The sequence below is a fragment of the Amblyomma maculatum genome, chromosome 9 (assembly GCF_055883805.1).
Source record: "Amblyomma maculatum isolate TAMU_Amacu chromosome 9, ASM5588380v1, whole genome shotgun sequence".
NCBI lineage: Eukaryota > Metazoa > Arthropoda > Arachnida > Ixodida > Ixodidae > Amblyomma > Amblyomma maculatum.
Genome location: NC_139352.1, coordinates 26258423 through 26283855, shown reverse-complemented (window position 1 = coordinate 26283855; position 25433 = coordinate 26258423). Strand labels below are relative to the sequence as shown.

General features: G+C 47.0%; 1 protein-coding gene across 1 annotated transcript; it reads left to right on the top strand.

Annotated features, from left to right (window-relative positions):
- The first annotated feature begins 1429 nt into the window (after positions 1–1429).
- On the top strand, positions 1430–3257 carry LOC146178620 (uncharacterized). Its single transcript, XM_084580007.1, has 4 exons — positions 1430–1559; positions 2417–2597; positions 2923–3096; positions 3155–3257. The coding sequence occupies exons 1-4, from the start codon at positions 1430–1432 to the stop codon at positions 3255–3257; spliced, it is 588 nt and encodes a 195-aa protein (XP_084436133.1).
- Positions 3258–25433: the final 22176 nt, after the last annotated feature.

Here is a 25433-nt window from a genome sequence, read left to right as displayed (position 1 = left end):
CTCTCAGGAGCAACCACGCGCATGCCACTGACCGGAAGGCCAATTTAAAACCAATTGTGCTGCCTGACAAGTCTGAGCACAACACTGTATAGTTTTCCAACACCGCGAAGCCAATTTGACCCTCGCAACTGGTAGTATCAAAATTCAGCCACGTGTATATGCGCGGCCTTGAGGGTGCTTTAACTGAATTCACTCAGGAGTTACTGCCTGTCTTCTTATTGCTATCCTGCATATGCATGACCGTTAGGGTAACTTTAAACGCACTTTATTCTCGTCAATCTTAACCATAGAAAAGTATAGCTACCCGCATGCCATGAGGACGAGCGTACGTAACCGCACTCTTAGGCGCTGAGAGCTTGGGGCGAGCATTTACTACCATAGTTCAGATATAATGGAAATATAATGTACTGCAGTTAGCATTGACAGGAATAATGACGCATTGGCGTTTGGAGTATGCAGTATTCCCTACGGCGCAATTGTGAATAACGTGCACGTTGCATCACGTCCAGGTGCCGAGCGTGAGCGTGGGTGCTACCACAACGTCAGCCTGGAGAAGACGACACCATGGCAGCTGCGAGACTTGCGGGGTTTTTTTTCAAGCACTTCGAACCGTCTGCGTATCTGTCGTCAAAAAAGCTGCGACCCGTGTTGATGCGCCTACTTATGTCATGTTTGCCTCAATTGAAGCAGCACTGTCTTCTATGCTTTTCAATTTCCTACCTGGCAACGTTCGTGGAACTGCAGGGCTTTTTTCTATCCGCACTGTGACCATTAAGATGAATAGCCAGCTTAAAGAAACTACTGCTTGAGCTGCCTGTGACGTGTATTTTTTGTTGGTGTGCTTTATCACTGTATTTGTTTGGTTGCTGTAATAAAGCATGAATATGAAAACCATACTTGCCGTACACTGTATTGCAAACTGTGCACTTGAGCCTGTGCTTTGTGCATCATACCTTGTACTCAAAAGTAGTAGCACCAGTATTTCCACAAAGGTTTCCCCTACGAATCATGCATGATTGCATTCTTAGCCAGCCAAGATAAGCCAGCGTCTGAAAGTGTTGCTGCCTTTCTATGCTGCCTTCTTTGCCAGTAACTTTCATTGGGTTCCGAATTGCACATTACCAAGGCCATAACTAGCAGGAACACGAGCACATTTGACTGGAAAAGGTTGGTGCGCACTGAAAGGCAACCTTCATGAGATACCGGCTTGAAAAGGCGGGTTCTTTAAAAAGACCACTTTAAAATTCGCGCTAAAAACATACGTATGCGTGACGTCATTCAACGTCACTCATACGTAGTTGCCCCCCAATATGGCGGTGCCCATGAGCCGCCATTTTTTGGACCAATGGGAGCCTATGGAACCTTCGCTACCATTGTACATATACCTTGGTTGTGTGCAACGGTGGTGCAGAGCGGGACGCAGCAGACGATGGCAGCAGGCGAAATTGATGGAGCACTGAACGTGCTAATAAATGGCCAGCTCACGACGCTGAGGCCTGTGGTCGACAAAAATGGGGCCCGCACTCGTCAGGGTGAAGGTTTTGCCTACGCCACGCCAGGTACGTGCACTAACAACGGGCGTGCGTATGTGAGGTCCGTTCGATTCGTTTGCACTACCTGAACTAGTTCACTTCGTGCAACACTTCGCCATTCGTTACACGAGTGCAGCCTAGCGCCCTCTGCACGACGCCATTCGTTTCAAAAAAGTGCAGACGTCGTGCAGGCCTAGTTCACGAAAAGTTCAGGAAATCTGTTCACCTCCTGAGCGGTCAGTGCCAAAGTCGTGCAGGCCGTGCAAGCAGCCGATATGGAAGCAGACGACGGCTTGTGGGTTACGCTAGACGAAGTGGAAACTCGCGTCATTCCCATCTGCGATGAGAACGGTGCCCGAGTTCGCCAAGGAAACGGCTACGCGTACTCGACACCAGGTATGTTCACTAAAGAAGCCAACACGTGTATGACATGATGCACGTTGTTGTAGAAATCGCTTAACATGTAACTTGGCGCGCGTGTACTTGAGTTGTGTCCAGTAAAAGAACACTTGCGTTTCGTGCCAGCTGCCGCGAGATGCACATGCAGTGAGGCACCTTAGGCCGAGGCATGATGTTTCTTGCGATATATACGTTATACAGTGTCATGCCTACTCTGCTCATGTGCGAGACGGCATACCATTTTTGCAGCTTCAAACTGCAGTTAAGGAGGTAGTGGGTGCTAGAATATTTGTAGGTTGTAAACAGAATATTGACTACCATCTGATTTCCTAGCCGGGTACGACTCTGCGTGCCATCTCGATCAAGCATACTCGAACCAAACAAAGGAAACCTAATGAGAACTGCACGACTTGTATACTTTTACTACCGAGTGACTGCAAACAATGCGTGGTGTTTACAGATTACTTATGTTCACCTTTGTGCAGATGGCAGCGTTGTAACCATTGTCTTCGCGGACGACGCCAGCCAAAATGCGCAGCAACAAGGCTCCGCACCAGAGCCTGGCAACCTCCTTGGACCGGAGCTGTGGTCTAATAGAAAGACCAAGTTCCTGATTTCAAAGTATAAGGAGTTGAAGGACCTTCTCGGAAGGAAGGGTGGCTTTCGGTAAGCTATACTTCATTACATTGTCAGCAAAGAGTGCATAAAACCAAGAAGGTGGAATATAGACATGGTGTCAGTTTCAAAAGTGTCTTATACAAAATTTACTAATGGCAGGAATTATTCTGCACCAAATAGCATTTTATCATGCATCATTTATTTTCCTATAAGGACATATTTCCATGGAACCAGATACTTGTGCAGTAGTATTAGTTCCAAATCAAGAAACGTTAGGAAAAGTTTACAGAGTGTATAGTTAGAACAAAGTTCTTGGAAGTGCTGAACTCGTCATGCACATCATCTTCTCCTGTCGTTTCTATGTTTCCTTTAGCACCAAGAAATCGCTCTGGCAGGCGATAACGGATGCCATCATTGCCGAATTTGGAGAGCCGATGACGGCTCTTCAAATTGAAAATAAATGGAAGAGCCTTGAGAGGGCGTACAAAAGGGCAAAAAACAAAAACTCTGCCTCGGGCCACTCTCGTGTATCATGCGAGCATGAAGAGTAAGTGCACCAAACCTATTTGTGCAGCATTAGTCTACAAGTTGATTTTCTTTTCTAGGGAGCTCAGTGCTGTACTTGAAAAGGAGCACCACATCGCTCCAACATTCCTCTTGGCACCTGGCAGAGTCATGCAACAGGAAAATGAAAGGTCTGTCTCTTAATTATGTGCTTCGGTAATTCATATAATTTAACCTTTCATTTCTTACAGCCCATCTGCTGACACAGACAGCAGCGGGCAGCAGCATGATGCTGAGCTGCCATCTGGGTCAAGCCCGGCAGCTGAAGCAGCATTTGGCCACGACGAGCCAGGGCCATCGAGGGCAACACTCGACCACGACCAGCCAGGGCCATCAAGGACGCCTGAGCCCAGCAGCACACGAAAACGCAGAAAAGGCACCACATTAGAGGCTTTGTTCAGCACATTCCAAGAGTGCAAGAGAGAGCGTGCTGAACGCTTTGACCGCAAAATGGCTTTGCTTGAGCGGCTTGTAGTGGCTGTAGAGGCGCAGAATGCAAATAAGTAAATCTCAAACTTGTTATATCTTGATAGATGAGACAGCAGACACCATAGAGAGCGGTTGACATGACTCTCTGGCCTAGATCACTCACGACTTCTGAAGGTATGCCAAAGCGTGCATACATATCCTCGAGCACCGAGATCACAGAGGAGGCTGAGGTTGACATTTTCTTGACCTCCACAAACTTTGAATAGTAGTCCACTAAGAGCAAATACGTAGCAGCACTGTGGTGGAAAAAGTCCACTGCCTCAACGCCAACCATCAGCGAGCTAACCTGCGAGAGCCACTCCTTGACAGAGAACTACCGACAAGTCCATAGGAGAAAGTGGCAATGGACTTTTTCCACCACAGTGGTGCTACTTATTTGCACTTAGTGGACTACTATTCAAAGTTTGTAAAAAGGTCAAGAAAATGTCAACAACCTCAGCCTTCTCGGTGCTCAAGGATATGTATGCACGCTTTGGCATACCATCAGAAGTCGTGAGTGATCTAGGCCAGAGAGTCACGTCAACCGCTCTCTATGGTGTCCGCTGTCTCATGTATCATAATCAATAGCCATCCAGATATAACAAAACTTAATCCTAAAAATGCCTTTTGACGATTTTCTATCAATATACAACACACTCGCATGCATGCACTAACTAATAAACATGAGTTCATGTATATCAAACAAGGAATTGCAAAATGTGTCGCGCAATGTGAAACAGCACACACTCAACACTGCTTCTGGGCAATGGCCTTCCTGACTTTTTCGCACTGTTTGGCAGTGCTAGAGTCAAAATCCAGATCACCGTCCTCCTCATTCTGGACCTCTTCTAGCTCGGGCAGCTGGCCCAGTTCATCTATAAAATCTCGCTCGTCATTGCACATGTTGTGCAGGACGCATGCGGCCATTATAATTAGGCAGCACTGCTTAATGCTAGCAGCGTCGACGAGGTAGAGCCTTCTAAAGCGTTGCTTCAACAATCCAAACGAGTTTTCGATGGCGACACGCTGTTGCGAGTGAAATTTGTTGAATCTTTTCTTCCACGCTGGAAAGGTGCTCCCGTGGTCGCGATAAGGGGTCATGAGCCATGGCAACAGCGGGTACGCAGAGTCCCCAAGAATGTATCCACTGGTGCATTTATCATCGGCCTCTGCGAAAAATGGGCTCTCTCGAAGCACCCTGGCGTCGTGCGCCGAGCCCGGGAAGCCTATGAATACATCAATAAACTTGTTCCGGTCATCACATATGCCCTGGAGAATCACTGACGGCCACTTCTTCCCATTATAATACGACTGCGGCGACTCGGTGGGTTTGTTGATCTCGATGTGGCAGCCGTCGACGCACCCGATTGTGTTCCGTGGTCCCTTGCCGCCGGCTTTTGCCAAGAAGCAGGCCTTGCTGCGCTCTTGCTGTTGCTGGTTCGGCCAAGCGATCACGGACGAGCTGATGCTGTTCAAAAAATCCAAGACTCTTTCGACGCAGGTGTGCACGGATGACACCGAAACATCAAAACGGTCTGCTAACGAGTACATGCTGCACTGAGTGCCCAAGTAACTCAGAACGATAAGGCACGTTTTTTCTGGGCTCATTTGCGGACGGCCTCCCATGGGGTGCGGGAAAAACGGCGAGTGTTTAAAGGAACCCGCAAGAGCGTCAAACGTGCTCCGTGAGAGGCGGAAAAGACGTTTGAACTCAAAGTCAAAATATCTGCTAACAACGTCCTCGCAGTAGCGCGGTACGCGGTTCCTGTCAAGCCTCACCAACTTCATTGTGATCATCACGACTAAGTCGTCGAACTCCTCTTCGTCGCTATCGCTGTCCACCAGCTCCATAGCTGCTTGCATGACAGTAGGCAGTAAACCGCAGTTCATTTTCTTTTTTTTTTCTTTCACAAAGAATTCAAGAAAATGCACACAACTCTATCCACCGTAGAACCACCAACTCTCGGCAAGCACAGCAAAAGCAGAAGGCTTGCACGACTTCTGCACTTCAACGTTCGTTTCTCATCGGCGCTAGTATCGCGCTGCGTCTGCACTACTGAACTGGCGCTGCATGAGTGCGCCACTTTTTCTACACCGTCATGAACTAGTTCACATCGTGCAGAGTGAATCGAACGGACCTGTGGACGCACATGTTTTTTTTTTTTTTTGTTCTTTTTTTGGTTCACTGTAGCGCTGTAGCTGTCTACTGCCTTTTTGCTGTAATTCTCGCTACTACCTATTGGATGTTAAATTATGATAACATACTTGTGTGTTACGTTGTTAACTGACATCTAATATATAGCTTTGTTCCAGTGTTAGCGCCAAATCGTAAGCGTCCAAGCCGTCATACGTTCCCATATTTTTTCTGTGCACAGATGGGGAGATCGTGTCCATTGTGATGAGAGACACAACACAGACGGCTGCACCACCGATGGCTCCACCTGCGGAGTCGGCCTCCGCGTCGCCTGCGCCGTCTCCAACCGTGGCGTCGGCCGCTTCATCACCTGTAGCGCAGGTTACGCCCGATGAGCGCCTAGGCTCTCCTGAGGCTGACCTCTGGAATGGGCCGAAGGCCCGCTTTTTGATCTCCAAGTACAAGGAGCTCAAGGAAAATGTCGGGAAGATGGGTGGTTTTCGGCAAGTAACCCTAAATGGATATTTGAGTGATAGTCTAAATAGCTTCGAGTGGTCATAGTTCTGCATGAATAGTCTAAATAGCTTCGAGTGGCCATAGTTCTGCATGATTTCAGGCAGTGAAGGTCAATGTGTCAAGTCTGGCCTCTTTGAAGCAGCTGTCATATCATGTGTAGCTTTCTGCATGCTCAGGGGCTCGGCGATATAAAATGCAGCTCTAAAATTAGATGACACACTAAAGCTTATGAACTTGATCATGACCAGCATTACCAGATGCATAGGCGGTAGTTTATAAAATCAAGTACATTTATTAACATATTTAACATGCATGGTTCTTATGTGAAATGACAGCGTTACATAATTTTTGTTTGAGCTCGACATGCATTTAGACGCAAAATAAAGAGCAGAAGTGTTGAGTTTACATGTGGCTGAGTTTGTGCCTGTTTCTTTCCTTAGAACAAAGAAAGCCTTATGGCAAAAACTGGCAGATTTGATTTCTGCCGAATTTTCGGTGACAACCACGGCGCTGCAGGTGCAGAATAAATGGAAGAGCCTTGAGCGATCGTATAAAAGGGCCAAGGCAAAAAAAATGGTTCTTCTGGGCATTCCAGGACGTCATGTGAGCATGAAGAGTGAGTGCATTAGTCTATTTTCTGCATTGTGCTTTTTCAGGCTTCTAATTTGTATTCCTTTCTCCAGGGAGTTGAGCGACGTTCTTGAGAAAGAACATCATATAGCTCCGACTGTGCTCCTCGCACCTGGAAAAACAATAGGAAAAAGCAGGTGGGTTCCTTTACTGCAAATTCTTAAGCCGCAGCTATTCAGAAGCTAAGCATTCCCTTCCTTCACATTGTAGCGACGAAACTGAAGAGGGAAATAGCTGTTTGGATGAAGAGCCGCAGCCCTTAATATCGGCACAGCAAAACCACCGTGAAAAAAAAAGGCGGAAAGAAAGTTCCGTAACGGGCCTCCTTGATGAATTCAGGGAGGCAAGGAAAGAAAGAGCTGGCCGCTTTGAAAAAAAAAAAATGACACTGCTTGAGCGCCTCGTCACGGCTGTCGAGAAGGCGGCATCCATTGATTGTGATAAATTTTCATTGGTTCCACCTGACAATGTGCTGCAACATTGTTGTATTTGCAACAGTATACATGCGATGTTGCACTATTCATTTCACAAGAACACTGACACTGGTGCACACTTCTGGAGAATATGGACTCAGCACTGCTTCTGCGCTATGGCCTTTCGCAGGCTTTCGCTGTACACTGCCAAACTGCGGTCGACATTGTCATTTTCATCATCATTCCCTACCTCTTCAGGCTGATGAATTTGCTGAAGCTCGTCGAAGAAGTCCCGCTCTGCATTGCACATGTTGTGCAATACTCATGCACCCATGATGATCAGACAGCACTGCTTGATGGTAACAGCATCAGCCAGATACAGCCTTCTGAACCGCTGCTTGAGAAGGCCGAATGTGTTCTCTATTGCAGTTCTTTGCTAGGAATGACATTTATTGTATTTCTTTTTCCATACCTGGAAGTTGTGCTCAGTGTCCCTGTAGGGAGTAAGCAGCCAAGGCAGCAACGGGTATGCACTATCTCCCAGCAGGTAGTCATCACCGCATTTTGTCTCTGCTTCGTCGTAGAACGGGCCTTCACGAAGAACTCTAGCATCATGGGCTGAACCTGGGAACCCAACCAACACATCAATAAATTTATTCCTGTCGTCGCATATTCCCTGGAGTATCACAGAGGAAAACTTTTTGCGATTGAAATACGAGGGGGCTAACCCCGTCGGGGTGTTTATTTCCACGTGGCAACCATCCACACAGCCAATGGTGTTCCGCGGTCCCTTGCCTGCACTTTTTGACAAAAAGCCAGCCTTTATACGCTCTCGTTCTTGCTGGCTTGGCCATGAGATGACTTCTTCACTGATGCTATGCAAGAAGTTGAGCACCCTTTCAATGCACGCATGCACTGAGGATTCCGATATGTCAAATTTGTCAGCGAGAGAATACATACTGCACTGGCTTCCCAGATAACCTAACACAACGAGGCAGGTCTTCTCAGCACTGATACGAGGGCGCCCGCCGTGACCTTCTGGGAAGAACTGAGACGTTTCATAGCGCGCTGCTAGATTGCGGAAAGTATCGCGTGAAAGCCGGAAGAGTCTCTTGAATTCAAAATCAAAATAACTTCCAACTACGTCTTCATAGTACCGCGGAACGCGGTTTCTGTCCATCCTCACCAACTTTTCAGCCAGTGCCACAGCCATGTCGTCGATTTCGTCGTCGCTGTCCGAGTCTATGGGCTCCATGGCTACGTTGACAAGAGTTGACAGTACATCACAGGTTAACATCGTCCTTTTGACACCACGAGCAGCAAAAAGGGAACACAAACACTACGGCGAAAACGCGAAAATTCTAACGGGCACAGCACAGCACGACCATGCACAGCGGCACACGGGGAGCAGAAGGCTTGCAGATCTTTTGCAAAACATCTGCACCTCAGCATTCGTTTCAGAGTGGCGCTAGTATCGCGCTCTAACTGCACCACTGTATTGTGGCTGCAAGAGTGCTGAACCATCCATGCACTGCAGTGAACCAGCTGTGAACCAGTTCAGAAGGTGCAGCCGAAACGAATGGACCTAAGAAGAGCCCTGCACCGTCAAAAACACCCTCGGTGTTGCCGCAAGGTGCTGCTTCCTTGGTGGACGCGGCTGAACCACGTTCGTCAGCGTCAACATCAGTGTCGTCGAACATCGATCCACCGCCGACTGACACGACTCGACCGAGCCCATCGATGCCTGCTTCGGTGATGCCGCAAGTTTCCTCAGTGCTAGTAGACGCGCCTGGTATAAGCCCATCAAAAAAGTCGGCTTCTGGGACGCTGCACGTCGCTTCATATTCCCTGCCGTCGGCCGCGGCTGAGCTGGGTGAGCTAAGCCTAACGGCAACAAACGCTGTAGCTTCAATGCCAGTCGACGCGGCTGAACGGAGCTCGCGTGCTGAGCGATTCGACACTGTGTTTTTCACGGATACGGAGTGCGCGAAGCGTGGAAAACGTGCTCATCACTTCAAATCTTCTCTGGCAAAGAAGTCCGCGACTTGCCGAAAGTTCGAGCTCATGGACGTCGGCACAGTAAGCGAAGACTACGATTGTGGCACAGAGTTTGTTATCGTGGATATCGAAGTCCTGAGAAAGATGTTTGCGTCCACAAACTGCAGAAACTGTGAGACGGCCACTCTTCAATTCTCCAAGTGCCACGGGAAGCAATACGGCCTTGCAGTAAACTTGATGCTCACATGCCCGAGCTGTGATTTCACCGAGTGCCACTTTTTGTCGCCGCGAGTATTGGGGGAAGCAAAAATAACGCCCTTTGAGGTTAATTTGCGGGCAATGAAGGGCAAAGTATAGGAAAAGGATTCACTGCCCTACAAGATTTTAAAGGATTCACTGCCCTACAAGATTTTGTGCCATCATGAATCTTTCCCACCGTGGTCTTCATCACAAAACCTTTCGAGGACACATGGACACCATGGTGGAAGCCTGCCAGGCTGCAGCTACTGCTACTGAAGCAGCAAGTGTTGCAGTGGTGAAGAACGTCTACAAGAACTTCATGAATCCACCAAGCAACATAGATGTCATATTTGATGGCACGTGCAAGACGTGGACAGAATTCCAACATTGCAGTCGGGTGCATCATTGAGTTGTACACGGGCCTTGTTCTTGATCATGTTGTCCTCTCTAGGTACTGCAGTGGATGCCAAGGTGCACCTGATCCCTGTGATGACGGTTATGGTGACTGGATTATCAATCACAGGTGTATGAAGAACATTGAATGCAATGCGGGGCGGATGGAGATTGAGGCAGCTTTAATCTTGTTCAGGCGGTCTCTTGAGAAAAACGGGTTGAAGTACACAACCATTCTTTCTGATGGGGACAGCCGCACCTTTCAAGCCTTGACTCAGGAAGGAGTCTATGGATATTTGTCCATTGAGAAGAAAGACTGTCTAAATCATGTCCACAAGCGGATGGGGACAGCTCTTCGCAATTTAGTGGAGAAGAAGGCGCGAGGAGAATCCTTGGGTGGAAAGGGTAAGCTTACACAAGAGAAGATAAAAAAAATTGCCAACTATTATGGCTACGCTCTGAGGAGCCACAGTCATGATGTTGCGGCCATGAAGAAGCAGTGCATGCCACACTCTTGCACATGACTTCAACAGATGAAAACCCAGACCACAGCCACTGTCCTGAAGGCACTGATTCATGGTGTGCTTTCAACCAGGCTTTGGCCAAGCAAGAGAAGCCACCAGCACACAAAAACCCTCTACCAGTAGAGGTTCGCACTGCACTTGAGCCCATCTTTGCAAGGCTTGGTGACGAGGCCCTCTTGGAGCGCTGTAGCGATGGCATGACGAAAAATGCCATTGAGTGCCTGCACTCTGTTATTTGGAGTCAAAGCTCTAAGAACACCCATGGCTCGTTGCTGGCTGTCGAAAGGGCTGTGGCAGAAGCAGATCACGTTTCAACCAAGGAATGGCAGCGACCAGCAGAGCTGTTGCAGCCCAGCTTGGTTATAGTCCTGGCAGCTGCCTCATTCGTCGGAGCCGTGAAAAAGATAGGTACAGACTGTACAGGTCTGACAAAGGGCACAGTGATGCCGAAAAGGTCAAGAAGAAGATGGCCAAGAAGCATAAGCCTGACAGAGGCCAGGACTACTACTGCCCAGGACTTCTGTGAACATGCGACAGCACAAACAAAACTAGTAAATGACTTGCCGAGCTCTTTTTTGGTGAGGTACCCATTAAATACAAAGGTTCTGGTGATCTTCCCATGAGCTGATTCCTGTTAGTTTGATGTCACTGTGTTCAGAAAGAATTGGGCTACATGCTAAAGCTATATTTTTTTACATATGCTCAGCAAAGAAATCTTGCAGAGCCATTAAAACTTTGAATGCAATTTTCTCAGCTTCTGTTTTTTTGTCAAATGCCTTAGCCTTACGGGACTTTTGATAATGTTTACATGAACGGATTTTAGAGAACTTGGTGTCACTGTTTTCAGCAGAAATTCAGCTACATCCTAAAGCGTTTCTTCTTTCGTTAAACCTGAAAGATCATTATTTAGATCAAATGTTAACTAATTACTGTCACATTGTTTTTTTTCCTTGAACTTTGTTATTCATTCATGATCTAAATAATGGCATTGTATACATTTCTTTAGCTTTAGGATGTGCTGTGGATACATGGCATAGATGGCATATATTTTAAACAAGCTTTTTTAATCGGAAAATTACCATAAAGCCCCGTAAGAAAAAGCTTAATTGGGTTAGAATAATTTTTTATATCACGAGTTCCAAATTAGATATCTAGAATCTGAATACATATTTGGAATCAGCGTTCAGCAATCTACTTGCATGCCAAGTTGCAGCAAAATAGGACAGCAAATAAAGTTTTTAATACCCTCTTCCCCCCTTAAGTGACCATTCAGTAAATGACCACTGCTTTCTATAGGTGATGTTCGAAGGGAAACATGGCGAGAAACAGGCAGCAGAGCAAGTGCCACCACTTAAGAAGACTGGGAGCAACTCTTGCAAAACTGCTCAAAACATCAGAAGCCGTGTTTACATGGATGCGACAACAGCACATCGTATTAACTTTCTAGCGTATCGCCCTCATGTAAACCGGCATAACGCGCCGGGAAAGCGCATCGTATTAATCCGCCAGACCGGGGTAGATCGAGAGAGAGAAGTCGACTTACGGGCTGCATATAAACAGGCGGGCGCATCGTATTGGGAATTATGGGAAGGCACGCCAATTCCTCACTTCCGGAGAGAGCTGGCCTCCGCGCGCGCAGACGGCGTACAGACTGTGCGAGATGTCGGCGGACGGAAATAACGCGGCGTGCGCTGGACGTACGCTCTTCTCCCGCGAGGAAACCGCGTCATTTCTCGCCATCATTAGCGAGATTGACATCGGCCAACTGCTGGACTCTCGACGGCAGCGCAACCAAGCGCATTTCCAACTCATTAGAGAGAAAATGGAAGAATTGGGCTACCACTGGACTTGGCAGCAACTTCGCACCCACTGAAAGAACTTGAAATCGAAGTATACCAAGGTACGTCTCTTAATATAAATCCATTGCACTCAGTTCATAACGAGTAGGGCTTGCCCAGCACTCCTATTTTAAAGGTGCCTCGTTTGTGTACCGCAGGAAAGGGAACTACAGAACCGCAGCGGTGCGGCGCCATCCAAGTGGCAATGGTATGATGCGATGAGCGCCATCCTGTCGCACCGCCCCATGGCTCAAGCGCAAGTTTATGGAGTCGACAGCAACGCAACCGGCGAGGACGACAGCATAGGAGGTGGAGTGAAATGCCCGATTTCTGAGCCTTCATGCATCATGTGGCGTGACCACTGCTGGTCGCTTTATGCATGTGCACAAATGAATGCCACCAGTTAACTGGTGGCATTAATTTAGCGATGAGAGTGCTTACGCGCTTCATGTATGGTTGCTTTTATCCTTGTGCCAGTTAGAAACAGTAGTAGAAACGCGTGTTCTCGCATTGCGGGAATGATCGCGTGCTGCCATTCTCTTCCGCACTTCTTTGTCCGCTCATCAATTTATTTTCAGCTGCGCTCTTTCAGATTTCACCACGCACTCGCGCTGCGTCATTAAATCCCGATGTGCCATTATCATTTCAATATTACACTTTGCGGCTATTCAGGAGTAATTACAAATGTGGGAGTCGCTGACAGTGTATATTACGGTGGCAGTAAGAATTCTATTAGAACTTATTACTTCAAAATGTTACCGGTTTACTACACAAATTATGCTGAGGGAGGTAATATAGCAATGTACGAGCTTCGCAGTATATTTAATGGAGAGTCTACTTCCTTTCTTCGTTACATGAAATGCAGGCAGGGAATTTGTGAAGCTTTGAACTTGTGCTGGGAGCCGCTCTAGCATACGCGCTGCGTGCCACGGTTGGCAGAAACTGACCGGCAGCTGCGTAACCTGGTCTTGTATTGTGTGCGAGTATCATGTATACCTCGGGCGAAGCGAAATGTTCCCACACTCGCCGTAAGCAGACATCCGGTCAGGCCCCTCCGGCAAGCACGGAATGCACGGTGTCGGTTGGCTGCAGGGGAACGGCGCCAAAGCCGCGCCGCGAACACGTCCGATCTGAGTTTCTTAAATGTATTTAGCAATGCCAATGAAATTGTGTTTGATATATTCAGCAGCACATTGTATCAGACAGCATTTTCTTCAATTTATTGAGACGGCAAAGCATTTTTTATTATTTTTTTCAATACTGCCAGCCGCCTTTTGGTGGCCAAGGCAGGGGTACGTACATAATTCCATAGTGCTTAATCCGTCACAGACAGCAACAACATCATCGGAAAAGAAAGCTTGCAGAAAGAAGTCACTACATAAACACGATATACGCGTTGTATTTTGATCCAAAAACAGGAAACATCAAACACAACACTCGAAGAATCTAACCACCAAATACACTAAATTGACTGGCTGGGGCCAATTGCGGATATAAATGATTCGAGTGACGATAAAGTAACCACCCCGCAAGGTTACGTATTCCAATCGGCTGTCATTCTTGGAACTAACGGCGTCTTGTATCCATTGCTTCTGCATTGGGGCAATACAGTTGTTTTGTCATGTTTGTGCACAATTTGTCGTGTTCTGTTGTGCAACATATAAGTGTGGAATTGTATCTTGGTACAATTATTGACAATGTAAAAAAACATCTTCAAGCAATATGGACACATCAATTTGTTAATTGTGAGGTGCCTTTGTTAAATTACAGACACAAGCGATGGAGATGAAACTTCAACTCAGAGCAGTTCGCAGTTGTCTGGAAGCACGTCGCACTGTAAGTAAGAATTTGAGGTTCTCATTTAAAACTTTTGCGTTCCTTGTGCTTTAAGCAATACATGCTCGAAGTAAATATGTTTGATTAGCTATACCACAAGTTTTTATGCACACTGCATTCAGATTGCATGTTAAAGCACTTAAGGCAGCCAAGAATTACTGCAATATCAAGTAACATTGCTTATTTTTGTTAATTACACAACAAAAGCAGATAACATACCATAGCAATTTAATTGCCTATTAAATGTGCCTCCAGATTGTATAAAAGCAAAAAGAGTGATGCACAGGAGGCTCTCAACAGGTTTAGTCTACAGGACATGCTTTAAAGCAACTTTGCGAGTTGAAATAATTCTGTTCTCTGAACTAGAGTTGACCTAATGGTTAACTTTACTGTCTGCCTTTTTTTTCGATTACCCGCAGCAAATGTTGCCAGCAGCTCTGCACCACTACCAAAGCGGCCAAGGTGCAGCCGGAATTCGGAGCTTGCTGAGCTGTTAAAGCAGCAGCACGAACAGAACAGCGAGCTTATCAAAGAACAAACGAGGCTGATTTTTGATCAGCAGCGACAGCTCCTCGAAGAAGAAAACAAAAAATTTCAGGAAACCATGGCCCAAATTACAACGTCTTTTTTTTCAGGCACACAGGCATTAATAGCCCAAATAATGGCACAGCCTATACATTCTTTGGCCCAGCCGATTTTTCACCAACCACCACCTCCACAGCTATTTGGCCAGCCAGCACAACTTTTTACACAACCTGCACAAGCATTTGGGCCCATACCCCATCACCGCTTTCACCTCTCGTGGCTCTGCCAGCTGACACTACCTTCCATCACGCTGCACGTTGGAGTGGTCGGCGTGGTTCGCCAAACCAAGGCTTCATATTCACAGTATACGCACTCTGTTTACTGTGACAGCTGAAACACCTGCTTTTCCACCTTGGCTCTTCTGATGATCACCTTCCATCATGCGATACTGTTGTGTATATATGTGCACGTCAAGTGCCAGAAAGAAAGACCCAGGAGTTTCGTTTCACAAAATCCTTGCTGATCTCGAGCTACGCTTACAGTTTTCACATGCCGAAGAGATGAAACACGCATTTTTTGTATGAAACACTACTTTAGGAATTACCAGCTTCTTACGTCACGAGACCATTACGACTGAAATCAAGTGATGCAACTTGATGCGTCGAGTGGTCGATCGATGCATATTAGAGCATGGTGCAGTATGAATGCAGTATGCAGTATGGATTCAGCTTCAACTTTTCACATGCATGGCATCGGCACTCAGCTGCAAGCAATTTAACTTGGCCTCATACTTTGCACAAGCTTCTAAGAGTTTCATTTGCAGCAATTCATGCACACAATAGGAAAATTATAAGGTACATATTAAGGTGACAAATTGAATTCATACCTTTTCCATTGTCCGAACAGTGAATTTCCTTATGAACGAGGCATAAACACATTGCAAAAGTTTGGTTGCAGAAAAACGTCATGACCATAAGTCGCGGCGCCCATATCAGATGTATTTATTGGGGCAGGCCGTAAAAAAAAAAAGAAAAAAAGTGCAACGAAGCATGTAAACTCTTAAAACTGAGACAAGACCCAAATAAGACCGCCGCAGGCCAAGAACGCTTGTCTTGCGTCGGTCTTCTGTTCTGTCTTAGTTCTGCGCTGTTACTTCAACCCGCAAATAGTAAGAACCATCTAGCCCAAATAAACGTTTTTTTAGACCACGGAAACTCGATCCGCGCGTGCTGTGCGTGTCCACCCGAAGCACGCGCATAACCTTGCCTTTTTTTGCCGCCGTCATGAGTCGTTGACAAACTGCGGGGTCACGAGTCGTATGCATTGCCTGGGTGCGTCAAGCTCGTTTCTCCACGTGTTCACTTTAACCAACAACTACCGAATTGCTATCTCTCGTACACAGTTCATCGCAGTTAGCTAGATGACCTGACTGCCCCAATAAACATACATAAAAGTGACACCGCCTCTAATATCGCTCACTACGAATGTAGGAATCGAATGTGCACATACCTGTTTGCACAGTGGGATGCACGAGTGCGTTGGCTGATGACAAACGTCCCAGAACTGCATTAAAGGTACATTAATGGCTTTGCGAATGCTGCTACACATCACCGTTGCCGGTGGGCGGAAACAGCATAACGTAAGTTCTCATGAATGTGCGAATGGATATGAATGGTGCGAATTCTTTCCTTCACCATGGCAGCGCTCACAGTGTTGCCGTGCACGGCCCAGTGTTGCTTGAGTTTGCCCAACCCACATATTACTTGCCGTGGGTAGCGCAGGGAGTCTTGTTTTCCGCTAGAGGACGGCCAGGGGTCGACCTTAGCGTAGTCGACCTTGACTACTGTTTTCTTTCCTAACTCAGCGAATACTGTAACTGAAAGCTAGGATTTACTGCAATATTGCATTGGTCCCTATTGCAAAAAAAGTATATTTAGAAAAGTTTTTATTTTACTTGTATCGAGAAGCTCTGATACTTTAGTTTTTTTAAACACAATTTTTTGCTGATAGTGACAATCCATTATTTATTTTATAAGTGATAAAAAAATATATATATATATATATATATATATATATGGGTTGTCAGTAATACCACTGTGAATAGCAGTTCCTCCTACACAATTTGATACTAGACATTCCTGTACGAAGCAAGTTTTTTTTTTTTTAAAGAAATACCCAAAAACTCCCACGGACAGGAAAGTGATAAATAAAGTTGAATGCACCCTAAAACTCCTCCTCGTGTTCCTACGCGACAGCGGACTCAGCGCTCAGCTTTGAACCACGCTGCAAACTACTCATCTCCTTCAAGCGCACAAATAATAGACAGTTTTAGTTTCACGTACGTGAGCGTGAGAAGTCTACGTAGCGACGCACATTTCATTGAAACCCTTATAGTTCGCAACGCACGCTGTATGTCGTTCCCAGCGCCATCGATTAAAAATACAGACACTGTTGCAGCCATTCTAATATAAGATGAGCCAAAAGCAAGCCATTAGTCCAGCTCCAGTATATATAGCCATTCTAACCCCCGAATGCAGCGAAATCTAACTTGACTTGGGCCTTGACTTCTGGCGGTCAAGTCAGCCGCAATGCGTGCCATAAACTGTACTTGACCTCAATGGCAACTTGCACTAGACTTGACTCGCTCGAAGTCAAGATCTATCTTGGCGAAGTCTAGCCATTTTTCAAGACAGCCCCAAGGCTGTCTTGAAGCTGACTTCGCTTTTTCAACATGTCCGCCACCCGAAGAGATGTCGCTCGCCGTATTGCTGCCTTTGAATTCGCGTGTGATGCCATGGATGTCGCGTTCTCGGAGGCATATTGTATGCTTGTGATACCTCGGCCACCTATTCGTGATCGGAGAAACCCGATGAAGCTTTACGACGATCAGGAGTTTCTAGCACGGTACCGCTTTACGAAGACGACGGCGCGAAGGCTGCTCGCTATGCTGGCCGTGCAGGAAAGCGACAACAACAGGGGCCAGCCAGTGTCTCCCATGCTCCAGCTGCTGTTGGCACTGTGATTTTACGGCGCGGGATCATTTCAGACCATGACTGGAGATCTCGTCCGAATCCCGCAGTCTACTGTGTGCCATGCTGTCGGGAAAATGACATTCCTGATTGCAAAGCATTTGTGCCCCTTGCTTGTTACCTTCCCTCATGTGTCGCAGTTTCGTAAGGTGATGAGGGACTTCTACAGTGTAGGCGAATTCCCCGGCGTCTCGGGGTGCATCGACTGCACTGACGTACGCATCAAGAGCCCCGGTGGTCCAAACGCGGAAGTATTCCTGAACCGAAAGGGCTACTTCTCAATCAACGTGCTGGTAAGCAGTGATGCCCTCCGCACAGCTTTGCATTCGTGCATTTTCTTTTACAACACATGTCCGCTCGTCTCGAGCGCTACAGCAGGGGATCAAATATAAAGTTAAATAATAGCGCAGCGCTTTTTGAGTTCCTTTGGAAAGGAGGTCTGGACAAGTTTACTTCTGCATGCATTTACGTTCTTGCAATCCAATACATATTTTTCCCGGTGTTTCCATAGCTAAACTGTTATATCGACGCTAACTGACGTTTGAAAAAAAAAAAAGAAAAGTCTACTACAGGCTTTAGTTTACGAGCCTAGAAAATGCACAGCTACCGCGAGTTGTGCTGACTAGCGTTTGCCCATTTGATGCAGGCGGTCACCGGGCCACAGCTGCAGTTTTACGACATTGTAGCCAGCTGCCGCAGGTCGGTGCATGACGGCCGCATCTTTGACAACTCCCGTGTGCGGGTGCTGTTTGAGGAGCGGCGTGTGCCCTGGAGTGCTGCTGGTTATATGCCTGCCATCCGGATGTCCCTGATGACGCCTCTGGCAGACCCTGGCCCAGCTTACCCCGAGCAAGGTAAGTCAACATGAATACAGTGATACTGATATTGTAAAGTTGGAGCAAAAAAAAAAAAAAACAGCAAAAGTCGTCACTACCAACCTCACTTTTGCTGTGTGTCGTTACTTTGTCTGCGTGTGTTTTGTGCTCTATCTATAACGTACAATATGCACCAATTTGCCCATAAAGAAGTGAGGTGTACTGATGTTAATTTGTTTACTGTGCAAGTGGATTTTTGCAGCCTTGCTGCCAACTGATATGGCAGGCATTTTATTAATCGTACTTAACACTTGCATATTATGTTTTGTAATCCAGAAAACCCTCAGAAATTTTTAAAGGCTCAGTGAAAATTACTTTCCTAGCATAGTGACACATTACGTAGCCATAGAAGCTTGCTTGCATCACCTCTCACAAAAGTGAAGTTTTTTCACCTTCCTTGTGCAGGTACAGCAAGTCCCATATAAAGACTCGTAACACCGTTGAGCGGGCCTTCGATGAGTGGAAGCGACGGTTTCCTTGTCTGGACATGGGGCTATACAGCACAAGCCCGAGAAAGCCACCATGATCATCACGGCGTGTGCAGCCTAGCACTATCTAGCAGGAATCCGCAGCCTCCAGATTGCCCTTGTGTTGCTCCTCCAAGCAGCTTCACCAGTGCTGCTCGACCACCACCCTACTTGCCACCTGCAGATTCTCAGACTGACAGGGACCTTTAAGGTCCAAACACTGGCATCAGCGCAACCACCAGGATCCCCTTTTTCCCAGACACGGCAATGCCATGCACGGCTAAGCGTGGGTGCTCGGGGTCCATGGTATCGCACAAAACACAAACATTTGCTTTAGCAGATGCTCCCTGCGAGGTCAACAACAGCAAGGTATTGTACACTTTTGGGACATGGACAGTTATTTCCTGCATTTGAAAATGATGGCTCTGTGTTGCCTTGTATATGAGCAAATCATCTGTGATTTGGTCAGGTCTTTCAAAAAGCTAGCAATTTTATAGCACCATATGTGCAGACAGGTCAACTGTTTTTACTTTCCAGGAGTGCAGGAGGACATCACGCCAGTCTTAAACGAAATCATGGCAGAAGTTATGCAGCAGAGGGTGCTTCTAAAGAAAATTTATGATAAAGTCTTATCGTCAAATTCTTCGAAAATTACAGAACCTCTCGATGACAGCATCTTCAAGCTTCTACCCATGTAGCCTTGCAACAAGTTGAAGATTACGTGCAACTCTATAAAATGGTTTCATAAGCATCCTTTTGATTGATCCCTGCACTTTTGAACACCAAGTACATTTTCATAGCGGTGAAAAAATTGGCGCCGAGCCACGCAGGCCGCATAGTATGCTTCGGGCATAGGTTTGTTTCCTGCAAGCAAGCACAGGGCTACAGGGGAAAATGATGCTAAGATGCCTTTAATGTCGGTTAAATTATTTAACATTGCTCAATTCAAATGAAATAGGAATGCCATTTTTTGTATGAAAAAGGAAAAATTAGGTTGTCTCGGGCCTTGTTTTTTTTTTTTGTTGATCGAACCAAGGAGTTTTGTCGTTTCCTTGGGTCGTGTCCATTGCGTCGTCGACGGTGCACGCAGGCGCATGCTGCACGTGGACACTTGCATTTCACCTCGCCTCATAGGCAGAAGTCTTGTAGCCCACTGACCCTGAAGGCCGCGTGGCCTGCTTTGAAGGTAGTGGCGCAGCATGAGCTGCTGCCACATAGGGCGAGGATGGCTCTGCTACAGCTCCACTGTCTGTGGTCTGTGCAGGTGCCGAAGGCTGGTGTGATGCATCGCCCCGCATACACATATCTTCGAAGTGTGATCCTTTGAAGAGCATTTCACACATGTTTGGTGACCGGGGCAACTTTGGCATCCGCCTCTGGCACTTGAAGCAACGGCGAGGATTGGGGATATAGAGACGCACTTCTATCTGTATATCGTAGAAAAATAGATTTAGTATAGTTAAGAAAGATTCAGCAAGCGTGACATAGGTGAATGTCAGGAGATGTTTGGTTGTATGTCTTTGTTTTCTTTCATTTTGATCCTCAGGAATGCTATCAGTTTTGGTCAGCAAGTCCATCCTGCATTTTTCAACGAGTTCCATAAAAACAAATTTCGGAGATCCCTCCGCAGACTATGACTGACCTATGAGGTGTGATGGATACTTTGAATGTCCCCAAATGAGTTGACGTTTGCAAGTTTCGACACTTGATGTTTGTCATTTAGCTCTAAGGGGTTCTCAAACTGGGTTCTGCGGGCTGTCTTGTGTTCCGCGAGAACCCTCACAGGCCGATCCCAGTTTCAAGTTCATTTTTAGTGTACGCGCGCGAACCAAACAGCGCTTGGTTCATTAAAGCTAATTTTTACTCTTCGTAGCCCCAAAAAACAATCTTGTGTGTCACGCATGTGATAGCAGGCGTCGACAGCGGACATCTTTTCGCACACGATCGAATTCACACGCCTACCCATTTCCGTGGCCTCCAAGATCACGTCTGCGCGCGATTCTGAAACACGCGTGCAGACGTAAACTCAAAGGCCATGCGTTTTTATAGGCACTTCTGTTTGTCATCACCAGATGGCACTACCCACGCTGCCGCCGCGAAGCCAAGCCAAGCCTAGACAAGCAAAAAGAAGCTCGTGTCGCCGAGGTAGCCGCTGGATCTTAACACGTGCAGTACTTTTCCCCTAACATCATGAGCCAGAAAGCAAAACGGAAGATTGTATGATAGCAGCTATCTTGCATACGGCTTTACGCAAAGTGAAGGAAATCCGCAATGTGTTATATGCTGCAAGGTTTTGGCTAACAGCTCGATGAATCTGGCCAAGCTGTCGCGTCACCTGGCTACAAAGCATCCGGCCTTTAAGGACAGGCCAGTCGAGTATTTCGAAAGAAGAAAGCAACTGTTTGATGCGCAAAAACTGGACTCTCACCACCAGGTAAGAAAATTTGTTAAGTATGATAGAGAAGTCGCGTTTCTGACACTAGCGTATCTTGTTGCAGAAATCGGCAACATCTCTCGGCAAAACAAAGACGTCGTACCTCCTCAGCTACAAAATCGCCAAGCAACTGAAATAGCACACTATCGGCGAAGACCTCATCATGCCTTGTATTCAGGATGTGGTGAAGACTGTGCTTGAAGAACAATCGAAAAAAGTAGTGCAAATTCCATGCTCAAACAACACTGCTGGCCGGAGGATCCGCGAAATGGCATCAGATGTGGAAGAGCAAGTAGTTAATAGTGCTAAAAGCTTTCCAAAATTTGCAATCGCCGTGGACGAGAGTTGCGACATTTCTGGGCACCCGCAGCTGGTGGCATTTTCAAGGTTTATTTCCAATGATGCCATTGTGCAGGAGTTTCTGTGTTGCCTTGAATTGAAGACAACTACCACAGGAAAGGACTTATTTGACGCGCTAAACAAATTTGTTTTCATTTCCTTTGGCCTGCTCCATTCTAGTATTTGCAAAAAGCAGTTACTGTACTACTTTGTACATGTAACTTTCTGAATGTTGCTCTGAATCTTTTAAAGTGCATTGTTAATCTCGGCAGTGTATAGATCCCAACACACGCAATAATAGGAGTTCCAATGGGGCAAATGCGTAGCCGTGTGCACGGATGGTTCGAAGTCGATGACAGGGCACGCGAAAGGGCTAATAGTTTTAATAAGGCAAGTAAATGCCAACACTGTTTTCACACACTGTATGATTCACAGCGAAGCCCTTGCCTCGAAGGAACTGAGCCCTGATCTTATGGCTGTCATGAGCCATGTTGTGAAAACTGTGAACTGTATCAAAGCAAAGCCGAAAGCCACTTTGTAATGGAACTTTTCAATGCACTTTGTAATGGAACAGGCACAGCTCATGAACACCTGTACACACAGAAGTGTGTTGGCTGTCGCGCGGCAATGTGTTGAGCCGAGTATTCGACCTGCAGGATGAGCTGGTCACATTTCTCTCAGAAAATGCACTAGTTGAGCCGTTCATGCAGAGCTCTTTTATGGCAAGGTTGGCCTATCTTGCAGACATGTTCGAGCATCTCAATACATTGAACCAGAGCTTGCAAGGCCAACAAACCACCTTAGTGCTTCTGAGCAAATCAAAGGATTTTGCAGCAAACTGCAGGGCTGGATGAGCCGCGTGAGCAGAGGTGACTTTAGTCCGTTCAAAAGACTTCGTGGCTGTGAAGTCTCATCTGCTGATATGTCTGTGTTCACAGCACGCTTGAGCACTCTCAGGGCTCACTTAGCTGGGTACTTCCCAGAAGTTGAAATGGTCAAATGGCTAGTATCTCCTTTTCATGTTGATGTGACAATTTTCAATACTGACAGTGTTGAAATTGAGAACAAGTTTTTAGAGTCAGGGCAAGCACTGCTCTGAAAGAGAAATGTAATGGTGAAGGCTTGGTGACATTTTGAATGGGGACTGCTCCAGTTTCCATGCCTCTTTGAAAGGGCAGTGGACATTTTGCTTCCCTCTGCAACTACATATGCATGTGAAAAGGCATTTTCAGCCCTCGCCTATCTGAAGATCAAGCACAGGAGCAGTCTTGACCTGGCAGCTGATATGAGACTGGCTCCGAGTGCTACTGAGCCACGTTTTGACTTGGTCTTAAAAGGGAAGCAGTACAACCCATCACATTAGTAGTTGTATTAATCTGTGCAATAAACATTTCACCCTTGCAACTCTCTCTTTGCAAAAATGCACTGGACAACATTGCTGGTAAGTGAAGGTGGGCAGGGGGCAGCAGTGGGATAGAAAAGCGGAATCTGATGGCAGCAATGGGATAGAAAAGGCTGTTGGACAACTGCAGACAGGAGACTGTCTTTGCTGGTTAGGGATCAATGAAGCTCCGCTATGTGGCTCAGTCGCCTTGATTGGAGTGCTATGTGAAGGTCAGGCATGAATGCGACTGCTTAAGGGGCAATCTCAACAATCTGGGATGCCTGACTTGGTAGCTCGTAACTCCGGGGCCACCGAGAACTTTTGGTTGGGTGAGTGCTGAAGCAACTATGTATAGACCAGTTGCATAAATGCCAGCAACACTGTAAAATGTAGCATGTTCTGGCAACAGTGTACTGCGGCGCCATTGTGCAGGAAAGTGAGTGCACGAGCGTTGCTGGCATTGGTGCAGCAAGCAGTAAAGCAGTGGCATTCAATCGATACATCAACTCAAATACTGCAGCTCCTGTGCTGATTACACTTGGCAACAGGCCAACAGTGAATGGCTGCTTTCCCCTGTGGCTCTACAGTTGTCATGGTTCATTATACGAAACTGATCCTGCCGCTCTCAGACAGAGGCATCTGTGATTTCTATGAAAGCAGGAAGTTATGAGCGCAGCTATGTGGCTGCACTAAGACCAGCACCAGCCAGATTCTGCACAAGCAATTAATTACTGACCGTAACATGCTCAATTTAACTCGCATGCACCGCTTCCTTTGCAAAAGGGGGGGCTGCATTTGCCTTCGAGACATGCGGACGCGCTTCATATGGGCTCCGTCAGCGTATGCTCGTCGCGGCGGAATATCAACCTGAACTGACCTGGGCTCCATCGGACACAATCAGTGAAAGTGTTGTGCACCTCTACTAACCATTTTTCGAACATTTCCATCCACTGGAAGCGAGTTTAAAAGCTTTGCCTGTCCGCCAGACGTGGCACCGCCGCCGGCTGCTCATCGCCACATTCGTCTTCGAGTCTACATCATCCAAGATGGAGTACCCTGTCGAAGGCGAAGACGTTTCCCCACAAGAATTCGAAAATGATCCACGGGCCCGCAACAAACTGCACCCCACCACCAATGGTATAAAAGAACTTTTAGACGGGCTAGATGGTTTTCAGCTTCAGACGCTTGTCCCGTGTCCCGCCTTTTCTCTCGTGTGCGTGCGTGTTTTTTTGCGCTAAGTATGCCGTCTGAAACCCACCACGAAGCAGTCGTCAAATGACGTGTCAGAAGAGTCCAGCTCCCAGGCAGGTCCAGGCAAGCCAGCCCAATCGCTGCAAGGCGTGTCTATTCCACCCACGCTCCAATTTCCAGTTTACCAACTTCAGATTTCAAGATCGTATTCCGCCCGGGTGGTCGCCTCGACCTGTGTCTCATAAACGGTGGTGCTCTTCTCCTTCTCTGCACTGGCACAGAGATTGACTATGCAGAAGCTCGGGCCCAGGAGAAGCTCCAACTTCTGAACCCTTACAATGACTCAATCACCGTAAATAAGCCTTCAGAAGCCCCAATGAAGCGTTATGTCCAGATTCAGGAACTTCGAATTCAGGACCAACAGTACCCAGTTAAAACATACGTCGCTGCCCCTGACAAAGCCGTCAAAGGGATACTCTACAACGCAGTTTATAACCAGACCTCAGAAGAACTCTTCGACCTCGTGGCACTGAACTCTAGCCGACACTTCACGATCGCCGACGCCCGCCAACTAGGACGCACCAAGTCCATATTGGTTACCTTCATCGACACCGTGGAGGTTGGTTCCAAAACAGCTCGTTTTTTTACTGCACCCTCTACGCATGTTACTCTTTCAAGGCGAAAGTTGTGGCACCGCTCATCCCCCCTCGAGCGACACTGATGTACGACATCCATCTGCACTGGCACAGAGATTGACTATGCAGAAGCTCGGGTCCAGGAGATGCTCCGACTTCTGAACCCTTACAATGACTCATTCACCGTAAATAAGCCTTCAGAAGCCCCAATGAAGCGTTATGTCCAGATTCAGGAACTTCGAATTCAGGACCAACAGTACCCAGTTAAAACATACGTCGCTGCCCCTGACAAAGCCGTCAAAGGGATACTCTACAACGCAGTTTATAACCAGACCTGAGAAGAACTCTTCGACCTCGTGGCACTGAACTCTAGCCGACACTTCACGATCGCCGACGCCCGCCAACTAGGACGCACCAAGTCCATATTGGTTACCTTCATCGACACCGTGGA